This window comes from Polistes dominula, unplaced genomic scaffold, assembly GCF_049000335.1.
Source record: "Polistes dominula isolate Pdom_NZ unplaced genomic scaffold, Pdom_raw_medaka contig_27, whole genome shotgun sequence".
NCBI lineage: Eukaryota > Metazoa > Arthropoda > Insecta > Hymenoptera > Vespidae > Polistes > Polistes dominula.
Genome location: NW_028300906.1, coordinates 355,559 through 378,503, shown reverse-complemented (window position 1 = coordinate 378,503; position 22,945 = coordinate 355,559). Strand labels below are relative to the sequence as shown.

The 22,945-nt window shown below is 28.1% G+C and overlaps 5 protein-coding genes across 10 annotated transcripts; 3 read left to right on the top strand and 2 right to left on the bottom strand.

Moving 5' to 3' along the window:
- Positions 1 to 790: 790 nt before the first annotated feature.
- On the top strand, positions 791 to 3,187 carry Nf-YA (nuclear factor Y-box A). 5 transcript variants are annotated; one of them, XM_015328334.2, is made up of 5 exons: positions 791 to 948; positions 1,906 to 2,212; positions 2,285 to 2,421; positions 2,518 to 2,691; positions 2,774 to 3,187. In XM_015328334.2, exons 2-5 carry the CDS (start codon positions 1,918 to 1,920, stop codon positions 2,867 to 2,869), a joined length of 702 nt encoding a protein of 233 aa, XP_015183820.1. In that variant the 5' UTR covers positions 791 to 948; positions 1,906 to 1,917; the 3' UTR covers positions 2,870 to 3,187. The 5 variants fall into 5 exon arrangements, with proteins under 5 accessions (XP_015183820.1, XP_015183821.1, XP_089035733.1 ...); XM_015328335.2 differs by lacking the exon at positions 791 to 948 and adding an exon at positions 963 to 1,320; XM_089179607.1 differs by lacking the exon at positions 791 to 948 and adding an exon at positions 963 to 1,373.
- Positions 3,188 to 4,946: 1,759 nt separating this feature from the next.
- LOC107070277 (uncharacterized) lies at positions 4,947 to 6,841 on the bottom strand. The gene is made up of 4 exons (XM_015328317.2): positions 5,826 to 6,841; positions 5,590 to 5,716; positions 5,310 to 5,523; positions 4,947 to 5,162 (listed from the first exon to the last, which is right to left on the bottom strand). Exons 1-4 carry the CDS (start codon positions 6,051 to 6,053, stop codon positions 4,970 to 4,972), a joined length of 762 nt encoding a protein of 253 aa, XP_015183803.2. The 5' UTR covers positions 6,054 to 6,841; the 3' UTR covers positions 4,947 to 4,969.
- Positions 6,842 to 7,122: 281 nt separating this feature from the next.
- On the bottom strand, positions 7,123 to 15,990 carry LOC107070290 (uncharacterized). Its single transcript, XM_089179602.1, is given in 17 exon segments — positions 7,123 to 9,620; positions 10,416 to 10,591; positions 10,688 to 10,853; positions 10,941 to 11,194; positions 11,291 to 11,429; positions 11,500 to 11,557; positions 11,560 to 11,710; positions 11,796 to 12,039; positions 12,111 to 12,467; positions 12,560 to 12,832; positions 12,927 to 13,285; positions 13,367 to 13,543; positions 13,607 to 14,260; positions 14,262 to 14,296; positions 14,846 to 15,008; positions 15,077 to 15,651; positions 15,740 to 15,990. Coding segments are annotated over 16 exon segments (3,831 nt in total). The 5' UTR covers positions 15,593 to 15,651; positions 15,740 to 15,990; the 3' UTR covers positions 7,123 to 9,511.
- A 331-nt stretch (positions 15,991 to 16,321) lies between these two features.
- Positions 16,322 to 17,300, top strand: LOC107070291 (transmembrane protein 267). The gene is made up of 2 exons (XM_015328341.2): positions 16,322 to 16,829; positions 16,922 to 17,300. Exons 1-2 carry the CDS (start codon positions 16,539 to 16,541, stop codon positions 17,252 to 17,254), a joined length of 624 nt encoding a protein of 207 aa, XP_015183827.1. The 5' UTR covers positions 16,322 to 16,538; the 3' UTR covers positions 17,255 to 17,300.
- LOC107070292 (uncharacterized) lies at positions 16,957 to 21,539 on the top strand. 2 transcript variants are annotated; one of them, XM_015328342.2, is made up of 3 exons: positions 16,957 to 17,096; positions 19,793 to 19,917; positions 21,184 to 21,539. In XM_015328342.2, the coding sequence occupies exons 1-3, from the start codon at positions 17,082 to 17,084 to the stop codon at positions 21,377 to 21,379; spliced, it is 336 nt and encodes a 111-aa protein (XP_015183828.1). In that variant the 5' UTR covers positions 16,957 to 17,081; the 3' UTR covers positions 21,380 to 21,539. The 2 variants fall into 2 exon arrangements, with proteins under 2 accessions (XP_015183828.1, XP_015183829.1); XM_015328343.2 differs by lacking the exon at positions 16,957 to 17,096 and adding an exon at positions 17,608 to 18,581.
- The last annotated feature ends 1,406 nt before the right edge of the window (positions 21,540 to 22,945 follow it).

Here is a 22,945-nt window from a genome sequence, read left to right as displayed (position 1 = left end):
TATCTCTATTGTATATGACGAAAGCAACAAGTAGTAAGAGAATGAGGAGGGTGAAAGGAGAGAGGGGGAGGGTCACTATAATAACGGTATTTATTTTAACCGCGCTTTTATAACTATCAATCGAATCAAATCCGTACACCTAATTGTCAAGAAAACATTGAAAGAATTATTTATTGCTATAATAATAAAAACGTAATCAAAGTAATATTCCACTCGCAGTCCTTCCTTTATAAATTAGACGCATATAAAAATCATACGAATGATTTAACGAATAAAACTATCCTACAAGATTAACATTTAGATTTTACATTCTGACAAAAAATATAGTTTTCTGATAAGAATTTTTTTTTGTAAAAAATAATATTAATCGATAGAAAAAAAAATAAAGTAGACGATCAATTGGATAGATAATCTAGTACTACGTAACTCATATATATATATATATATATACGCACTAATATGGAAAGTACTACATATGTACGTAATTGTTAGTACGAAGAAATAAATAAAGAATAAATTCACACTCGAAGGATATAGATAAAGAAAGTTATAAGTATTATTTTGTTATTGTTTTTTTTTTTTTTTTTTTGAAAATAAATATAAGGAAAATGAAAAGAGTTTTGTATAGGTCGAGAATGTAGAATAATATCGAACATATGTGTCGATCGATTTCGAAAAGAATCGCGGGAATAGCGACAGTTGAGAAGGCGCGAAGATTCGAGGAGAGCGCGGGAAAGCAATGGTGGGGATAAGCCCTGGGAATTGATTGGCCGTGAATGTGGTGTCGCGGAGGGGCATCGACCGGTCTGGCATCGGACTGCCGTCGTACTGGCAGGTCCCCTCGTTCAGTGCCACCAATACACAAGAGCCAAGTAACTCTCTATCGCCGACCATTGGTCCTCAATTTGCCGACCAATCATTGGGAAAGTGCTTACGAAAAGATCCAATGTAAGTCCACAAATTATCAAACATCAACGGGATAGACATACGCTCGCGCGTGGACCTTCCTCCTCGCGAATTTCTCTCCTATCATCTCAAAATTATCTCGCCTGCTAACGACGCTCGAAATGCCGTTCCGCACGGCCATGTTTGTCGTGAGAAACGTTTCACCGACTTATTCTATCGTCAACCATGCAATCGTATTTGAGACACGTTTTCTTCGACGCCTTCTTAAACCTCCTTAAAAAAATCAGTTTTCTACCGATGTCTGGATCACGCCCTCGAGTTTAGTGCTTTTCGAAATAAGTTTAACTACGAAGTAGACTCTTCCTTTGTGATTATTAGCGATAGCATCGGTGAAAACGCCAGCCCTCGTGCAAGGTCTTTTGAGTAACATACACGACAACGCAGCCCTCGATTCCGTCTGCCCTCGAGTATCTTTCTCTCTCTCTATCTTTTTCTCTTTCACACACATATACAAGAGCGCGCGCGTTCTCTTTCGCTCGCTCGTTAACTCCCTCGCTCTTGCATTTTATTGTACTCTTTCTCTCCTTCATGGCTACCTTCTCTTCCTCTCTCTCTCTCTTCCTCTTCCTCTTCCTCTTCCTCTTTCTCTTACTTTTCTAGCATGCACCTCGTGCCTATTTCCCGACCTGCACGTGGGTTCAATCTGGACTGCATGCATACGCCACGTTGGCGTTTCAAAACATCGCTAATGATGATGATAAATAGCATCGATTAATAATTTATTTCAACTATAATGTTTCCAAATGAGAAACTACACTTTCTTTTAAGTATGTTCTCATTTTTATACTTTCTATCACTCTTTAGATTGGATATATTTATTAAATTATTCGTAAACACAAATTCTTTTCCTTGAAACAATGATAATATTAAAGATTTTGAAAGAAAATCTGTCTTATATCAAGTTCATGATGTGTGAACATACCAAATTTCTTTTATCAGTGAAAATTCACAATGGAACAGCTAGGAGAAGGACAAGCGGTTGTTGTTGGGAGTACTGGTGGAACAGTGCAAGTTGTTCAAATGGGACAAGGAGGACAAGCTATGATGTTACCTCAAGCAATACAAGCTATACAAGCTCCCAATGGACAAATTCAAGTTGTTCCAGTTTCCAGTCTCACTAATACAGGTCAACAAATAGTTATACAGCAACCACAAACGCCTCAAATTATTCAAACTCCTGATGGACAGACTTATATTTATCAACCCGTTCAAATAGAAGGCCAGGTTCAACAGACTCAACCTACTGGTAAAAATATAACTAATATTCTTCTAATGTTTTTCATTCTAATGGAATTTCAAAGCGAATTCTATTTTTCAGTTATAAACATCAATGGAAATCTTATGCAAATAGCTGGTACTACTTCGCAAACTGCAACTACAGCTGCAACAACAGCACCAGTTCAACCATTAGCTAGCCCTACAGCAACAGCATCGCAAGCAGGAAATGTTGTAATGGTAATTTGTTGTTTATCCTTTTTGATGATAATTTCATTAAAATTCATTCACTTTAAGTGAAACATTAAAACATCTTTTTTTCTTTTTTAATATCAGATGGTACCAGGAAATAGCGGTCAAACTCAATTTCAAAGAGTAGCATTACCTAATGCAGAATTCTTGGAAGAAGAACCTTTATACGTAAATGCCAAGCAATACAGACGTATATTAAAAAGACGTCAGGCACGAGCCAAATTAGAAGCGGAAGGAAAAATTCCAAAGGAAAGACCAGTATGTATTTCATTTTATTTTACTTTCTTATATTTTTATATTAATTTTCAAGTTTCTTATGTTAGAAACATATTTTTTATAGAAATATCTACACGAGTCTCGTCATCAACATGCAATGAAAAGAATTCGTGGAGAAGGTGGTCGTTTTCATTCAGGTCAAGTGAAGAAACGAAAGTAAGTGTTTGTGCATTGTAAATTTGAACTTACGTCTCTCTTCTAAGAAGTATAGTCTCGGATTATGCATACAAGAGAGTAATGGTTCCAGTAAAGTGAATATAAAATTACATTGCAAATGATCTAGTTAAATCAACGCCAAATTCTGTTGATTACTAGAATGAATAATAGAAGGTTGTAAAATATTACGATTAAAAACTTGATAATTCAAAACTTGTGTCATCGGAGTATAAACTATAGAAACGTGCATTCTCCTTGTATACATTTCGATATCAGATGTAAAATTAATGAAGAAAATACTACTCGGAATATGTGCGTGCGTGTGTATAAAAAGTTGGAAGAGATATTTTAGCGTTTATTACTTATTACTTTTTCTATGATATTTAATTGTAATCAATGGAAGAAAGTCTGATTTAATTGAAAGATAGAAAAATCGTAGAGATGCACCAATCTTTCTAACAGTCTACCTACTGTAGATATTTATTTAAAAGGAGACTGTGAAAAAGAGAGATGTGTTTAAAAGGAGGATATGAAGAAAATCAAACGTCTGAGAAGTAATGAAATTGAATTCATATATGTGCGTATTCGTAATTAATAATAAGTACGAACTTCGAACATATATGCTAACTTTTGTAAATAAATATCTTTCTTCTTCTTCTCTCTCTCTCTCTCTCTTTCTCTCTCTCTCTCTCTTTTAACACGATGAAATGTTGGATAAAAACTTTGATCTTTCGTTCAAATTTGTAAATACTAATAAAAACGAACACAAAGGCAAAACTATATATACAATAAATAAAATGTGATGTTTGTCTGTAATATTTTTCTAGCACTTATTTGCCGTGCATATCGAATGTGAGCTTGGTAAATCATAGTTAAAAATTGGATTGTGTTAGAAATGATAATACGATTACGATATACGATACATTAAGATTAATTATTAAAATACTACTTAATTGCAATTCATACGATACATAATTATTTGAGAAATTCACTTTGATCGTATATCGTCGATCGTATATCGACATAATCGATTGAGAGACTGAATTAATAATTTATTACACATCACACACATGTTAAATAACCATTACTGTGTTTGATTTTAAATATATCACTATTCGATACATTTATTTACTTTCTTTGTTAATTCAAAGTAATTATTTGTATATATATATATGTATTTTCAAGTGCAAGTACAATCAAATTTAGATTATTTGTAAATCTTTATGAAACTCAATTATGTATTATTATATGTTGAGTTTAAAGATGGGAAAAGAAAATAAGAAGATAGAAAAGAGAAATAATGGATTATTTATGCATAGTGGCTTATTTATATATTTATGTATATACATGATGGTATACGTAAATATATATATGTACATATAACATCGATTTTTACATAATTAATTAAATATTTTTGCCCAAGTAATAAAAAATTTAACATGGGACATATTAATCTAAGGGATAGTTCAATTATATCATCAATAATTGATTAAAATGATACATTTTGAAGCTTTCTTCTTTTCAAGATCAATTGACTTGTGAATTTGATATTTCTTATTAGAAATAATAACACATCATTTTAGAGATAAATTTAATGTAAACTATTAAGTTTCTTTTCTTGTTCTTTTTGTATAATTCAAGTTGATGATCTTGATAGTAACTTCAAAATCGAATATCACGATTACTTTCTGAATGATTTAGATAAATTTAGAGTTAATGATAGACTATAAAAAATCATGTTAACGCGTTTTTATTGTAATGCTAGCAAGAAGCCATGGTGTAAGATCAATCATTTTTAAATTTTTCTCTTACGTTTAAAAATGTGAATCATTTCTATAAATTTTACCAACATGTAAATTGTGATCTTTGCCATGTCAATTTACTAGCAATGAGGAGCGTAGTTTTATTTACTTTTTCTTTTTTTTTTATGGAAAATATCAATCAATTCATCATGTGTTCTATACTACGACTTTTAATTGATTTACACAATTAATAAACTATCTTTACAATTGATCAAACACATGATGACATTGATCCTTAATTCTATAACGTATTTGTACATTTGAAAAAACATAAAACAATTTTATTTCTTTAGAATTAAAAATCAAAATATATTTGAAGGTAATGCTATGTTTTTGGAAGTTAAAACGATAGAACATTCTGATTTTTTATTAGAATCATCCTTTGTACCCAATATGGCGGATGTCTCCATCGGTAATAATAGGCCGTAAGGTTTTTCTCTCATAATTAAATTTCCCGTTTTACCGATCGCATCTTCGTATTCAGATTTTCCAGTTCTAAAAAGAACAAACAAGAATTTTTTTATATTTAAAGAGAACAAGAGATTTTTGTTTCTTTTTTTTTTTTTTTTTTACTGAAGATATAAGAAAACAATATAAAAATAATAGAATATTTTCTCTCTATACGAATTGATAAATATATACTTGACACGAAGAATTTCGCGTTCTTTCGGATTAGGATCGAGATTATTTGCAGGTTTTTCTTTGACTTTGACAAGTAATAAATCCTTTCTAATCATTTCCCAAGGATTGCGAAAAGAACGTTTTTGTACGGTTTCTGGTATGATCCAATTGTCCGGTAAAGTTGCTCGTTTTATATGCGTTCCTAACTTTTGATCACGCAAAGATACAAAATCGTCTGTCCAAATTTAAACAAATTATAATTCTATTCATTGTAATTATTTTGTCAATTTGTTATACTAACCAAGATGCTTAGAATAATCTATTTGATAAACAGTTCGATTTAGCTTCTTATTTTCTTCTTCGAAAAGTTCTTCATTCAAAGAAGATTCGAGAATAAATTTCTTCAAATGTGGATATTTTGTATGCACCTATACGATTAATTAATTAATTAATTAATTTAATAATTTTTTCTTAATATTCATTTTCTATGTGTAAGCATGGACAAATGATTAAAACAATCCGATCATTTCGTTTCACCCTATTCGTATAACTTCGGGGATCTTCCGTTCGTTTCTCCAAAGGTAAGGTTTCATTTAAGCAACTTGTATTCAAATGATATTTATATGGTCCATTTAATATATTCAAGGGTGTTGGATAATGCGCTTTTGGTTTGTACTTGACCGATTTTTTCGCAATCCTTGAAGGATAATCTATCTTATATCGTGTAAGAAAATCTCTGGATTCATCCATTGTTTCGAAAATCATCTTGTTATTTTTTATTTGAGGTTATATTACAATAAGATGGAAAGAGCTTGTAATGTACTAAAATATTCTTTGAACAAAATTTTCATTAAGATTTCTCTTTAACGAAAAAATAATCACTTAACTCTTCGTTTCTCTTTATATAATTATTTAAAAATATATTCGAAGAGAAGTATCATACGTAATCGATCTAAATAAGAAACTAGAAAGGTTGAAGCTTTTGAGATGTGTAAACATGAATTACAGTACTAATATGTAAGTAAACTACGTTATCCTACTGTCGATAATATCAATGATCTACGTTATTGGTGTCAGTCGATAATGAACTGTTTTACCATTCGAATATTAGGTTATGCATTCAATTAGGGTGGCGCCACAGTAGCTTCAGGGTAAATTTAAAAAAAAGCGCCAAATTTGTTATTAACATACATTATTATTTAATATATTAGAGAGAAAATATTAGAATAGGAACTAATTTATATTTTTTTAATAAAATTATTTTAACTATAATGTCCTAAGTCCTAGATAAAGGGGAAGGTTCGAGTGTGAGGTTAGCAACTTAACCTTAGTAAAAAGAATAAACAAACTAACAAAAATAGCCAATAGCTAGCAGGATGAAGTTTTAAGAAGAAGAAGAAGAAGATTTTAACTATAAAATTGAACGCATATTAGGCACTGCGTATATAAAAATATATTATTTATCATATTGTGCAAATGTAATAAGAGTAATCAAATATATAATGTAGAATTAATGAATATTACGTATGTTAATATTATGCAAATGGAAGGTTTATTAATATTAATTTTCATTCATTACGGTATTTATATAGAAATAAAAATTTCAATCATGTAACTTACATCTTAACGGAGTTGATACTTAACGTAACTCATTAATTGTTAATATAAATTACTAACAGATTAATATAAATAATATTAAATATTATGTTTTATTAAATATTCCAATTGCAGCAGCATACTTTGGTACTTGTAAATCAAAAAAAGCACAAGTAAATATATACTTAAGCGATAGTTAATGTAATCTTATAGGACGTAGTTAATAAAAACATTATCCTTATTTAAGTTTTGTAGGCATGAACAAAATATTTTTTAGTTATACAATGATCTTCTCATTGGAAGCCCATTTACATTTGCAGGGAAGAACATGTCGATATTGATATGGAATTAAAAAATAAAAACCTATATATATATATATATATATATTCTATATATATATATGCTATCGTATAATATATATGAGAGCTTACATACTATAATAATTTGTTTATAACATAATTGTCTGTGTATAATGTACCATTATAAAGTATATAGAGAGTACAATAATTCATATCACAAGTAAAAAAAATAAGCTAATTTGTTTTCTTAATAGATCAGTACAATTTTTAGAAGATTTCATTTTATAAATAGTACGAATAGATAAATCAATAATGTTAACAATAATTTCATGTTTAATTTTATCAACTATTATAATTATTATATAGCCTTGTTTTGTGATGACTGTTGTAATCAAATTTTTCTTTTAATTAGCACCTTTTTTTCTTTCTTTCTTTCCTTTTTTTAAAGTTGTAATCAATCAATCAAATTTAATCATAACCAATTACAATGTTTTAATTGTATAATATTACAGCTATTAAAAAGAAAATAATAATAGTAACAAAAACAAAAAAAAACAAAAAAGAGAGAAAAAACAAATTGGAAAAAGATACAATTGTAATTATTTGTCTTTAGGAGAATTGCTATTACAGAGAAGAATTTCTACATGTTACTTTTTTCTTACTCTTATCATTGCAATATATTCCCAATAATATACGTATGATAGATAAGAGGAAGAAATTTGTAAGGGTTGAATTATTTATACAAATTGTGCAATAAACATTCAAATATAACTTATTCGTGTCAGGATCAATTTTTGATTTGAATTTAGAATATCTATTAAAGGAATTTTCAAGTATACAGTAATAATTCTTTTCTATATTTGCTTTTAAACAATAACATATATTTGTTCAAGGCAGGGGGGGTGGTGTTCAAGGAACAAAATGATTATTAAATTTATAATAGAGCAATAGAAGCGCAACAAATATATAATAGAATTTTTTTCTTTTTTTTTTTGTTGAACAACAATGAAAAAATTGATCTTGGAAGATGATAGTGATATTTGAAATGGTATTAAATATTTAATGAATAGCTTATAATCTAACATTATAATTATGTATCCTTAGATCATCGTAACATTCATCAATATACTATAATATAAACGTGTTTTAATTTTTAGGATCAATTTAGGATCAATTGATTTTACTATTATTTACATAGCTTAGATTGAAAGTAAGCATGTAAATTATAATTTGATTAATAGTAAAGTACATAATACTTATTGTATATTTATCGCGTAAAGCATATAATAATAATAATAATAATAATAATAATCATCACATTCATTTTATTAAATAAAAAAATACTTTTTTTCATTTTATCAAAACAAAAATTCTTTTCTTTTCTTTTTCTTTCTTTAATTCATTACTAACTCATCACATAGTTATAGTTTTAAGCGACTTATGTACTTTATTTGCACTCGTAATTATTTATTTAAAACAAATTATATTTAAATATAAGAAAAGCGTGAGAAAACAAAAACATTTTCAATTTGTTTTTCATTATAATTTCACATGAAATAACCAATTTGATATATTATATCGTTTTAAAAAAGCAAACAAAAATCTGTAATACAATAACATAGAGAGCAATTTTGTCATGAAAGATTTCTTTTTTTTTCTTCTTTTTTTTTTTTTTATAAAATTTGTTATCTACCTTAATGAGATTTTTTTATATGTATTATTCATTATTTTCTAACACATTATTACATAAATAAAGAAAATTATAATTTATTATTTGTAATATAATTAAATAAAATTCAACCATACATAGGATATAAACAAATTTTATAAATTAATTTTTAATAATTATTATTATTGAGATTCTAACGATAAGCACCAAAAGTTTTAAATACTACTACACATACCTTGCATAATATTAGTTTAATCTTTCCTAACATACATGAAATCAAAAATATGCACTTCCAGTGCTTATACATTAATAAAAAGTTGAAAAAGTTTAAATAATTGAATGAAGTTAATGATTCTCTCTATATTATATATTGCAGGCTATACAAATTGTTAATATATAAAAAGTTTGACTACTGCTTTTATATATTTTTCTTGTTCATTTTTTTTTCTTTTCTTTTTTCTCCTTTTTTTTTTTTTTGAAATTGATTACGAGTGCATAAAACTTCTTGCAAAGTAACACCTGTGTTATTTTAATTATGTACATCAAGGTCTATAAAAATTGATTTTTTATCTTACTTTCGATACAGTAGCTGCTTATTTTAATCCTAGAGAGAGAGAGAGAGAGAGAAAGAGAGAGAGAGAGAGACAGTTGCTAGGGATTTAGTAAAGAGGAGCTTCATCCGCTGATATAGCTAATTCTTCATCGCTCCAGTCTTCTTCATTGCCTAGACCCACTGAACCATGGAAACTTTGCGATCTAGCTACATGGCTAAAAAATAATATACAGTAAGTAAATTTATCATTTCATTTGTGCAAAACAAGAATTGAAGCTTTCAATATTCATACTGCTTATTAAAAACACAACATTTCTTTGTAATAATACCACTGGCAAATGCAAAATAAAAGTTTAATATAAAACTGGAAGAAAAAAGAACAAAAAGACAAATTAAAAAATAAATTATTAAATTTCATTAATTTTAGTTTGTCAAAGAAACAATTTTTTGTATCGTAATAGTTATATATAATAAGTAGTATATATATATATATATATAAGATAAGTGTGTTATATGAACAAAACTAGTGCTTATTAAATAAACCAGGAATCGTTTAGTGACTAAATAACATTATTCTATCAATGTAATTCTTCTAAGATAATTTGTATAACGAACACTTTATGATTCCTGGATGTAACGAATGTAAATAACGAGCAGAATCAGGAAGCAGAATTATAACTTATTGATTTTTTCGAGAGAATTGTCATATGTTAATAAAAATCAATCTCTTTGATAGATAGAAATAATCATAGTAGCATCTCTAGAAAAAATCTATAAGCTTATAAAATTCAAACAAGTTTTTTGTAATCGTACCACTTGCTTGCATCGAAGAGATCTCTATGTGTATCTTTACATTATCGATCGCTATCAGTCCTATACCAAAAGTGAAATGATTACTTATATGATTAATAAGACAATGAAATGAATGTTTCTTTTTTTTAGTTTTTTTTTTTAATCTTTTTTCTTATTTATTTCTTTATACGTAAGAAAAAATATTTAAAATTATATACCTCGGTGAGAGATTTGCATTAGTAGTGGATTTCTTTGATAAACTAGCTTTTTTTCGTCCTTCCATTGCTGCTTTCATTGGATCATAACTCTTACGACGTTTCCAATTTTGCATTTCTACTTCTCTTGCATTTGGTGTTACTGGTTTCTTTGTTTCCTTTGGCTTACCTTTAAGGCCCTAAAATTTATTATTTATTTATATATGTATATATATATATATATATATATTCTAATAATAATTAAACATATATAAATGTTTGTAATTCAAACTTACAGCACTTGAGACTCTATTAGCTCGCATGCTAAAACGTCCTGAATCAGTTCTATTTATACTAGTGTTAGGTTCTATCTTTGCACGTGTTTCCTGTACAACTTTAGGCTTAGTTATACTTGAATTAATTGTTTTTGATGGTTGTGGTTCTAACCTTGCCCTACGTAAACTACACACATAACCATTAATGCATATTTTGATAGAATTTTCAATAATACATAAAAATGATATTATATATATATATATATATATTTACCTAAATGCTCTATTATATTTAGTATTAGAAATTGGAGGTTGAATAACATGTTGTTCATCGCTAGTTTCTGTGTCGCTAGGCTGACGTGTTACTTTTGATGTATTCTGATGTAAACTTTGACTAGTATCTTCATCACTTTCATTGTCAGAATCTGCTAACGAGGGATGATATACTACCATACGTGCCGACATTGCTGAGACAACATTTTGAGTTGTTTGTAAATATGATGAGGTTTCTAGATCACTATCACTACCCTGTATTAATTCAAAGAAATGATGTGTATTGAATTACAATGATTATTAATATATATTTTTTTAAATCTTTCAAAATATAATTATATATATATATACCAATTGCAAGCTACATGGAGTAGGTTCTTGATTTTCATCTTGCGAATAATTTAATTCATTATCAGACCACTCGTTTGCTAGAGAAAGAGTACCACCAGTTCCATGAAAACTAGCTGAACGTAATACTGAATTGTCATGACTGAAAAAGAAATTGATTTGAATACTTGTGATCGATCAATATAAATTTCATTGTATACATTGGTACTTACTTTCCAGAACTATCTTCAGTACTATGATGTTTTTTCGAACCATCAACAAGCTTTTTCTTCCTTCTGCTGCTGCTTTCATAGGATCATAACTTTTTCTTCTTTTCCAATTTTGAAATTCAACTTCTTTTGATGTAAGCGTTGAATTACTTCTACCAGAATTTTTAGTTTCCTTATTAGGTTTCTGTGCATTTCTTTGTCCAATAGGACCATGCTGTAGATAATAATAATAATAATAATATTGTACAGTTTTATATATTTGTTTTTAGATTCTATATCTTAACTTTGATAAAACTTACGTAAGAACTTTTAGGTGCTCTTATGCTTACTCTACCAGCATCGTTTCTAGAGATAGATGGTGTTCTAGTTTTGGAAGGTTCTGATGTTTTTAATGAATCTTTACTGAAAGCACCAACACTACTTGTTCTTCCACGTTGATAATTTTGTTGTTTATTTATTGATGTAATCTTAACATCGGTCTGAGCTTTCCTACGTCTTTCTTCTGGTGTAGTATTTGGTGTTGTATCAGATTCACAATTTAATCTATAAATAATATAATTACATTATTAAAATATTTATATAATATTATAACAAATGTATTATATTTTCAATACCTTGCTCGTCTTATGCTAAATGCTCTATTTAATTTAATCCCAGAAGAAATAGGATGTATAGGAGATTTTGATTGTTGTTCTCCAGTTTCGCTGCTACTATCAGAAGCAACGAGAAATCTATTTCTAGCAGAAATTCTATCAACGTCGCTACTATTGAAGCTACTATGTCGAGACACTACAGCCTGAGATTTGAAATTTCCAATGCTAGCGTTACTTGATGATCTTTGTATATTTAATTGTCGTTGCAATTCGAGACAATTTCTTGGTATCCCAGAACTTATAGAAATTTCTTTATTATGAATAGAACTTCGTTCGTGATAATTTGTAGCGCTATTTGATTTTCTTAACATATATGGACTACAAACAAAATGTATATATATATATACATAGCATAGATTATCGTATTATAAATTAAAATACGTAATTAAAGGTTAATCATTGTTAAATACCTATTTTCAACACAAGTAAAATATCCTATATTTTTCGCTTGAGGTGTAGATTTTGTCAAATGTTTAGCTCTCTCCAGCATAGGCGAATTAATAATTTTCATAGATGACGTTTTACGAGATACAATTGGACTGTTTGTTAATTTTGGTGTAGATGGCCTTAGGCGATTTAAAACAGGACTGTTTGTATGTTTGGAATCATCCTTGGTAGAAGAATATTTCATACTATTTTTTCTGGACGTGTTTGATTCTGTAGTATCAGAAGTATAATCTTTTCTGTAATAATATATATATATTAATTTTTATTTAGAAAAAAGAGGGTTCACACAAATAAATTGTGATATGTTAGTTAATTTATTATTTATATTACCTGTCCAAGGAACTACTTCTCCTTCCCAAGTAAAGAGATGCTAATGTTCGGGACGGACTTTTTAATAACTCTGTACCACCGTCTTCAGTCTTTGATTTATCTGAATTATAATATTTACGAACACTTCTTCGATTATCATTGGTATTAGCTCTTCTGAATAAAGATTCAGACAAACTACTACGTCTTCCTAAAGAATTATGTACTGGTGTACGTTGTGAACTGTGTGGTGGTGTATTATAACTATTGCTTGTGTCCTCATCAGATTCACCACCCGAATCAATTAATAATTGTTGATTTGATATTAAATCTATTCTTTCCTTTATCCGTAAAGCATCCATACTGCTGTTATCGCTTGGTTCCTGTATAAATAAAAAAAAAGAAAGTATATTTCTAATCATTTCTTGTATATACAACACATATACATATCAAAAAATACATACATATCGATAACGTGCCATTCTTGGACTTTTAGAATGAATCGGAGATGGTATTTTCGATGGACTTAAGGGTGGAGTACGACCAGTAGGACCACCAATTGCTGGAGGTAAAGAATTATGTTCTGCAACTTGAGTTGCCCATTCGGATATCCATGTGTTGTTATCACGTGATATACTCATCTATAAAAATAATTCCTCGTTAGAATTATTGTTTTAATATAAATTTGTTCAATTATTATCTACCTGAAAATTATGAACATAAGATTCATTGTTTTCTTCTTCCGTTAATACACCAACACTGAAAACTTTATCAATATCCATCCTAGCTTTTTCTTCATCTGTATAATCTTTATGAATGGTGTACGTTCCAGCTTCGCTTACTGCTCCATCATCCGAACCAGCATCTACGTTACTCACATTGAAAACATCTAAATTTGTATCTTCTTTTACATTGCTAATATTTAAATCCATGTTACAACTAACGCTACTCGACAAATTGCTATCATTCGGATTTGGATTTTCTAAATTATAATCGTTTATGCTATAATTAATATTTGATGCCTTTTGAGAATAACTATTCATTGACGTTTTATAATAATTTTCTTCATCATCATCGTATTCATTATCACCGGCAATGTATTCTATATTTTTTGTATATGATTTTTCATTAGAATCATCATCATAATTGCACGCTTCTACATGACTTAAATCATTGATAGTTGCTGATTTTTGTGATGTCCAAAATACTTTGTTATTTGATTTAGTTCCGTAATCAAGTTCCAATGAAAGATTTTGACGTGCCAATTTTGGATCTTTCGTTTGATCGTCGCAAGATCTTGTCATTAATTCTTGTTTATTCTTTGCATCGCGTAATTTGAAATCAATATCAGATTTTTTTTGAGAGAGAATGCGTTCTATGAATGCACTTTGTACCTGTAAAATAAGACAAATATATATAAATGTTAATGAGATATTATTTAATTAAATGTATATTATATTAACTTACAAAAAATTGATATCTTTTAGTGTGCACAAATATGACTTTGAAGCCGTTAATACGTTCATAGGCATGCATTACTCAAGACATATTGAATGTACTTGTGAAGAATATTAAAAAGACAGGTAAAGATGATTTCATCATGACTCATACTTCACAAATATGGACTTCAAATGTGATATACCAATCGAAATTTATAAAAGTATTCTTATATGCGTATGTAACAGAAATTTATATATATATATATATAGATCTCTAACTATAGAAATGCAATCAATGAAAAATAGATCTTTTAAAACTATGATGTAAAACTTTAAGAGTAAGTAGGTGTGATAATTTATTTCTATTTATTCAGATTATATCTACCAAGATATTTGATGATATCTGAAGTTAGGTAATAATGTATTCATCAAATAGAAATCAATTGTAAAATACAAAACAACAAAAAAAAAAAAAAGACAAGAAAATAGAATGAAAATAATTACTTAGTTGTTTTAACTTTTCCGTCAGAGAATCAGTTTTACGTTTTACCAAACGCAAATCGTCTTCGCTGCTAAAATAACCCTCAGAATGCGTACTAGGAATTTTTTGCTTTTGTACCAAATTGGGAGACATTAATGCACTTCCCTTCTTTCCGCCTACCTCTACCTAAAAATGAATAATAATGTAACTCAATATACAATCATTATTATTTAACACGTTAAGGTGGTATTCACCTTAGACGTAGAAAGATTGCGCTTGTGTCTTGCATTGTATCGCTCAAACAGATTTTGATATTTGACTTTATCAACTTCTTTGTTGTTACCAAAATCAATTGTAAATACTAACGGTGGTTGAGGGGTTTGAACGGTGTTACTCGCATCATCATCTTCTACCTTTTTTTCCATAGAATCAGTCTTACATTCATCATCGTAATCTTTATTATCTAAGGATGAAAAATGTTCTAAATGTTCCTTCTTAATATTTTTCATATCTGAATGATCATCTAACGTGAGATTCTTTTGTAATTGTAATGTTTGTTCATTAAATGTTGAATTGTTAGTATAAGACTTACAAGTTTCCATGTCAGATAACTTATCATTTACATTTTCGGTTGATATAAAATAAGATGAGGATTCTTTATCAGTATTATCAATATTTCTATTTTCTTCTTCATGAATTACTTTTCCGGAATCATCTGTTAAACGTTGTTGAACAACGTCGTTCTGTTTGGCTGTGCTCTCCACTTCCATTTTCACAGCCGTGAAACATGCCAATTATAAACATCCGTAAATAGAAATATAGTATATTCCTTGCAATGATATATTTTTTTATTATATACCATTACAATAAGGTTTAGATAAAACACCGTTTCTCCTCTATATATAATTATAGCTCACCACTTGACGTAGGAACCATCTCGCGATAAAACGTCATGCACTAGAGAGAGTGCTATATACAATTATAGGAATATAGTATTGCAATCATGAAATTTTTCTGACACATCTGCACGACTTTTAGCATTCGGTGAATATCTTCTGCTTGCTTTTTACGCACTGGACACGCTCGACCAACGGCTTAAATAAGAATCACTAGATATCCCCTTTCATATTTAAATACATATGTCGCTTACTTTCTGCAGTCGGTATAACATACGATTACTATATATATATATATATGTAGACAATTCACTTCACTTATGACTAACTTCACGCCGCCGCCGCCATGATACAAATTTCAAACAAATGACAATCGAAAGATGCATTATTATGACATTTATATATTTATATAGATAGAAAATGTGTTTTAAAGGGAACACGATTAGGATGAAGATTAAAATATAAGTTAATTTAATTAAAGTTACATTATAATTATATATCAAATGTATTCATTTCATTTTGTGTTTCTCTTTCCCGCAAACATATGTGGAAACATAATGCGATGAAAGTTCCTGCGATTAGAACAAAATAAAAAAGGTACTTATTCTGTGTCTTTAATAATTTACTTTAACATTTTTTTCCTTTATGTATTATTATGATTGTTAGTTTATTATATAATAATTATAAAATACTTATTAAGTTAATTACTCGTAATCATTTATTTGATATAAGTGTTTTGTTAGGTTATATGATTCACCATGTTAAGTTTGATAGGTTAGAAATAGGATAGACATTTATAATTAATTTTATTATATTTAACATGATTGCATATAACAAATGGCATGTAATATTGAAAATAGCATTAACAAGTTTAATAGGTATATGTTCGTTTTTGGGTGACATGTGTTTGAAATATGTTGAAAATACAATGGCACGTGCAATATTAGACAATTTAACTCACGCTATTGTTGGAGGATTAGTATGGATATTAATTTTAGTTTTATTCAAAAAGTCACTTGCACAACATTTATGTAGTATAATATTCTCATTTATTTTATCTTCTTTCATCGACATTGATCATTTTCTAACTGCACGCAGTTGGAAGTTGAGCGTAAGTATTTATACATTGATATTTATCTTATCAATAATACCCAAAAATGTATCAACGTTCTAACTTTTGTCATGTTTTTTTTTTTTTTTTAGGATGCTATAACCTTAAACAAAAGACCATTCCTACATTGTACTACAATTCCTATTTTATTATGGGTCATTTTAATTTTGAATTCAATCATTTTCAACTGTCCAAAGTTGAATGAATCTGCATGGATTATATCTGCAAGTTTCTTAAGTCATCATATTCGTGATGGTACAAGAAGAGGTTTGTGGTTTTGTCCATTTGGTTCTACGCAGCCTATACCATATTACATATACATAAGTATAAGTATGGCATTACCTTATATCTTATATTGGCTTATGCAGTTTTCTATATTAATACCAAATATCAGGGAAAGCAAAATGACCATTAATGTTGTATAAAAATAGCATTAATTTAAAATACATTTAAAGCAGAAAATAATAAGAATTATTTTATTAATTAACTTCATTTTGATATACATTGAATGAATTTATAGAAACAACTACATATACAATGTCTCAATATGAAACATCAAATAAAGAAAAAAAACTTTATTATCTTATTAACAAATGTAAATATATCAAGGATATAAAAAATTCTTATTTCTTAAATACAATATTTATAATCTAACGAGCGAATCTAACAAAAAAATAATACAGGAAAGATATGGATGACCTCATTGGAACACAATAGTAAACACTCACGTTGTTTACATACTCCTGAAATATACTTCAAGATATATGTTTGATAACAAGAGAAATTCGAAAATAACATAACAGTTTACAGTGAAAGTAACTAACTAACTAACCAACTAAAAAAGAAGAGAAGAAGAAGTGTGTGATTCGCGTAGGAAGATTGAAGAAGGCACAGAGGTTTACTAAATTAAGTAGTAACAAATAGAAATGTATGAAGGTGTAAGAAGAAAAATAAGAAGGAGGAAAAGTGTGTAGAGACAAATTACAGCTACACAAATGCTACCCAACAAGAGCTCTTATGTATACACATACATATTGTTCATCGATAAAGTTGTATACTATATATATATATGTACACATTATACATATACATTTATGCAAACGTGTGTGTAAACATATGACTCCCGTATGTTGCGACAAAGGTAGCTACTATGTAGATACCGTGGATCGGAGGAGGAGGGTCTTTATCAGCGTTACTTGTTCGACGACGGGCGTCGCCGTTAGCAGCGTACTTTATTACTTTATCGTGCGTGCTCCCGCTCAGTTGTTCTCCTCTTATTTCTAACGACATTTCACCTATCCAAGATATATCATCGATCAAAAACGACAAAAACTCGATTCGATAGATAACAATACTAGTTCATTGCTTGTTCCAATCAACTTCTTCAACGAGAGATTGATTTTTTTTGTTGGTTCCTCTCTTATCTCTGTATATTATTTTGCCTTTTTTTTCTCTTACATCATTTTTTATTATTTTTCTTCGGGGGAATATTGAAAAGTTGAACAAAAGTGTGAAACCATAAAGAGAGGAATAAAAAAACAAACGTTTTAGTTAATTAAATAATTAGTAATATTATTTCTTGAGAATGTTACTCGATTATAGAGGATGCAAAGTCAACGATAACAGCTTGATACTGATATCTTGATTACGATCATCAATTTACACGTTAAGGATACGTCACCGCATCGCGACATTCTCTCTCTCTTTCTCTCTCTCTTTCTTACTGTTATTGATCATTTCTAATTTGGAATGGTAAGTTTTTTTTTTTTTTTTAATGTTAATCACGTCTTTTTATATTTATATATATTTTTTCTTAATAAATATTTTTCTCTGCAATGCAGAAACACAGTGTGATGTGTCTCGTTATCGCGAGGAATATTATATGCGTATATATATATATTTATGTGGAAAATTATCCGAGTTGTGAAAGATAAATTTGTCAATGTTAGTTAATTCATTAGTGCATTCGTTTAATATTAATATTCTATTATCTTTATTATTATTATTATTAGGACGTTGTCCGAGATGTAATTAGAGGTGCATTACCATGCAAGACGTTTCATGCTTAGAATCCATGCTTAGAATACCTTTCCTTCGCGGTAAATGTTTACGTCGTGAATTATTCCATTTCCAAGAACTCCTAACAGCAAATGTAGAATCTCAATGAATCATCATCCTTGGCCCTTTGTTGAGAAAATTTGCGAATAAAATGCAAAACTACGGATAAAATATCGTCAATGCGTCATTTTTTTTATTTATTTACAAATCATAGACACAAAAAACAAAAACACACGAGATTAATATTAAATATATTTCGATCTGTCAAATGACAGAGAAAATATTTGTAATTTAAACGAGTATTTATTTATTTTGATTCGTGTGGTAGATCGTAACGGGAAGAACGGCGAAATTTCCGGCGTTTTTTTCTCTTTTTTTTTCGAATTTTTCGAATTAGAGGAATTTAATGGAGTTTGTTTTTTTTTTTTTTTTTTTTTAAATGACGAGAATTATTATTTACAAATGTATATGTTATTCTCAAGATCGAATTTTATGCAAGTCATTATTTTATATTACAAAAAAGAAAAAGAAAACAAGAAGTAATCAGAGTACACGCAAACGCATTGCAGTGTTTGTTTTGTTTTTCTTTTACGTTTCGTTTAATTAAAAAAACAAAGTTCATATTCGTAAATGACGCATTTAAAAGGATCAGAAACATTTTCATTTTCTCCTTCTTGAAATAATCGAAGAAAGATTTCATAAGAACGTTCATTATGCATGAAATACTTTCGTTAATCGATGCCACGCGTAGGTTGTGTAAAATACACGATAAATATATCTTTTTTAATTGAAGAATAATATTCTTATGCCATGAATCAATTAAATAAAACTCTCACCGATTTTTATCAATTTATCGAATCGATATGCTTTGTTTTCTTTTTCTTTTTTTTTCTTTTTTATTATAGGACACCTTAGAAGATTTGTCTCTGTACTTTTACATAGCCTGTGGGATCGGATTGAGTCTACATCTGTTGACGTTCTCTTTACTTGCCATTTTTTATTGGAAAATCAAAAGTCTTTCTAAAGCGGAGTAAGTAATATATTAATGTATTTCTTTTTTTTTTTCTTTCAAAATGGATTTATTTTCATCAAAGAGAAAGAGAGATATATCTATCAGTTTATTTATTAGTATATAAGATAAGGAAAGGGGGTTAAAAATGTAAAAAAAAAAACAAACAAAAAAAGAAAACAAAATTTCGTTTCTAAATATTTTATTTTCCCGTTTGAAAAACCCCTTGCACTTTTAAATAATTCACGCGTTTTTTCTCATGAAGTTGTTGCAAGTATTTCGATCTTATCAGTAATACGGTGTGATATTTTAATCCACATTAACAGACTGTTCTCATTTTCTTTTTCTTCTCTTTCTTTTTGAAATATGAGATGTTACTACGTGAACCAATTAATGTGAATGAAAAAAACTTAGTCAATATAACAGTGGACTAAGTAAACTAATAAAATTGAACATGATTTATATTTATTTAATATAAATAATAATCTTTATGAAACGCACGGTTTGTTTGTTTGTTTTTTTTTTTTTTTAATCGATTTGATGAAAGTGCAAGGGATTCAAAAAAAGTATTATAAAAAAAAAAGAACATAGTTATCTGACTATAAAAAACCGTCGTGTTAGTGGCATACCCGGAGTTTCATTTTGGCGGAATTATCTACATCTATACTTGATCTACGACGCGTCCAATCAAGAGGACGAGAAAGGTACGAAGAAAATTAGAAACAGAGAGATAGACAAAGATATAGAAATATTTTAGATAAATAAACAAAATGCGTAAACTATTGAAAAAGTCAGAAAAGGAAAAATAGCAGAAACAAAAGAAAAACAACCCTATTAGCACAAAATATTAAATACACATGTATTCAAGATTTTTCAATATATTTTGTGCTATTAGGGAATAATATAAAAAAAGTAAATATCCGAAAATATTTTTCCTTCTCTTTTTTTTGTCATCTTTTTTTAGACTTATCATCGTTATGGAATTTCGCTAATAACGTTGACGATTAATCATTGATAGCGTATCTTTTATAACATCGGTCGTGACATGATTGTTCTTTCACGCTTATCTGTGACTTTTATGTTTCTTTTTTGTTTCTTCTAAAAGAAAATTAGCACACTGCTCCAAATATAATAATAATCTGGTAATAATAATAATAATTAATTATCTCAACGTGTGTGCGATCGTAGATATATTCTAAACTTATGTATTTGATAAATGATATTGATTAACGTATTACGAAATAATTCTTTAAAATGTGATAAGTGTGATATTGATGATTGATTCAGGTCGAACCAATTGGGCAGACAGACAAACATGATGGCAGATTTTTGTTATACAAATCCAACAATCGTGCCAGGTGAAGAATTATCTCGTCGTGGATTTTCTATGTATTCCGGCAACGACAATCTTAACGAAGATTCTAATACGAAGAACAAGGAAATTAGTTATGGAACGTATCACGAAGCATTGTCCAAATTTTGACGATGATATATTTTCATTTCAAATTATATTACCATTAATTTGTACTTAATTTGCACTTTCACGATCAACAAATTCATTATTAATTTATATATATACATATATATATATATATGTTTACATAAGTCGTCGTATCATTTATAGTAAAAATAATATTTTAAGACTTTCGTATTTTCTTTTTGTTTTGGAAATATTTATAATACTTTTGTCATTTTTCTATTTTCTCTGTTTGTTTTGTGTATTTTTCATAAAGTTATTAGCGCGGGCTTTTCAAATTTTCCCGCCATATAAGTTTTTTTTCTTTTATATCGATAGCTTTGATTCGCGACATCGTTATCAGATGTCGCTCTGTGTACCTTATTTTTCACATCGATACAACACAAATTCTTGATACGAGTTTAATTATCTTTACGTGCAAATATTTGTTTAATTATGTTAAAAGTTAGGAGAATACAAAAAAAGAAGAAAAAAGAAAAAAAAGGAAGACGTACATTACTTTTTAATTTCGATGATACGTATTATTCGTAGATTAAATTAGATATTAAGGATTGCAGTATTCTTAATAATAATTATTATAAAAATAATAATAATTTCACGAATTACCTAGTCTCATATTAATTAAGTAAACTTTATTATTAATAAATAATGTATATTTAATTATAAGATTATCCTATTTTTTTAAACAAATATTTACTTTATTTGTCAAATATTATTTATCAATCCTATCGTTCTAACTTTGTCTTTGAATTTTTACATATTTATATATATATATATTTTTCTATTAAGTTAATTATAGAAAAGAACCAAAAAAAAAAAAACAAAAAGAAATAATACGAAGAAAGAAAGAAAAAAAAAAAAAAACTAAATTACGGACACAAGTTGGTAAAAACCAGTAAGACTTTATAAATTGTATAAAATATTGACTTTTTATAAATTTCCACCCCTTCATTCGCCATTACCGTTTCATTATTTTCATGTATTTCGTAATTATAAGTGTAATATAAGTCATACGAAGGAATGTTATTGAAAATAAAATTTTCTAATTATCTATTTAATAAAATTATTGTAATTTTTCATGTAACAATCCGTTTCAGAACAGTATTACAAGATAAAATAAACAAAAAGGAAAGAAAAAGAAATTGACAGGAAAAATTACAGTCAAAAGTCTTAATCAAAGGGGGTTGTTGATAAATTGTTAACGATGATGATAGTTCTGATTTTTTTAATGTAATGTGTGACAATTGAAAAAAATATTATAACATTACTGAGATGATGATTTTGATTTCAATTTTTTTGTTTTTAAATCTATTATAATATTGGCATATTGTAATAGTTATTTTCTTTTTTTCAATTTTATAGGAATGAGAATTATTAAATCAGTAAATTATAATATTTTTAATAAGATACCTATAAATAATAATTATTTCACACAATAATAATTGACTTATATAATAATTTTAATTTATTATTAAATCATTGCATAAAGTTTTGACGTATTTTCAAATGAATTTAACAATTTGTAAAGTGATGTTCCTAACATTTATTTAATATAATGATGTGTGAGGAATA

Coding starts and splice junctions, on each gene's coding strand:
- Nf-YA (XM_015328334.2), top strand. CDS start 1,918: ATGGAACAGCTAGGAGAAGGACAAGCGGTTGTTGTTGGGAGTACTGGT. Junction 2,213..2,284: donor TCAACAGACTCAACCTACTG/GTAAAAATATAA, acceptor TCTATTTTTCAG/TTATAAACATCAATGGAAAT. Junction 2,422..2,517: donor AAGCAGGAAATGTTGTAATG/GTAATTTGTTGT, acceptor TTTTAATATCAG/ATGGTACCAGGAAATAGCGG.
- LOC107070277 (XM_015328317.2), bottom strand. CDS start 6,053: ATGATTTTCGAAACAATGGATGAATCCAGAGATTTTCTTACACGATAT. Junction 5,717..5,825: donor CCCGAAGTTATACGAATAGG/GTGAAACGAAAT, acceptor TTAATCGTATAG/GTGCATACAAAATATCCACA. Junction 5,163..5,309: donor CGCGAAATTCTTCGTGTCAA/GTATATATTTAT, acceptor TGTTCTTTTTAG/AACTGGAAAATCTGAATACG.
- LOC107070291 (XM_015328341.2), top strand. CDS start 16,539: ATGATTGCATATAACAAATGGCATGTAATATTGAAAATAGCATTAACA. Junction 16,830..16,921: donor CACGCAGTTGGAAGTTGAGC/GTAAGTATTTAT, acceptor TTTTTTTTTTAG/GATGCTATAACCTTAAACAA.
- LOC107070292 (XM_015328342.2), top strand. Junction 19,918..21,183: donor AAAAGTCTTTCTAAAGCGGA/GTAAGTAATATA, acceptor TGATTGATTCAG/GTCGAACCAATTGGGCAGAC.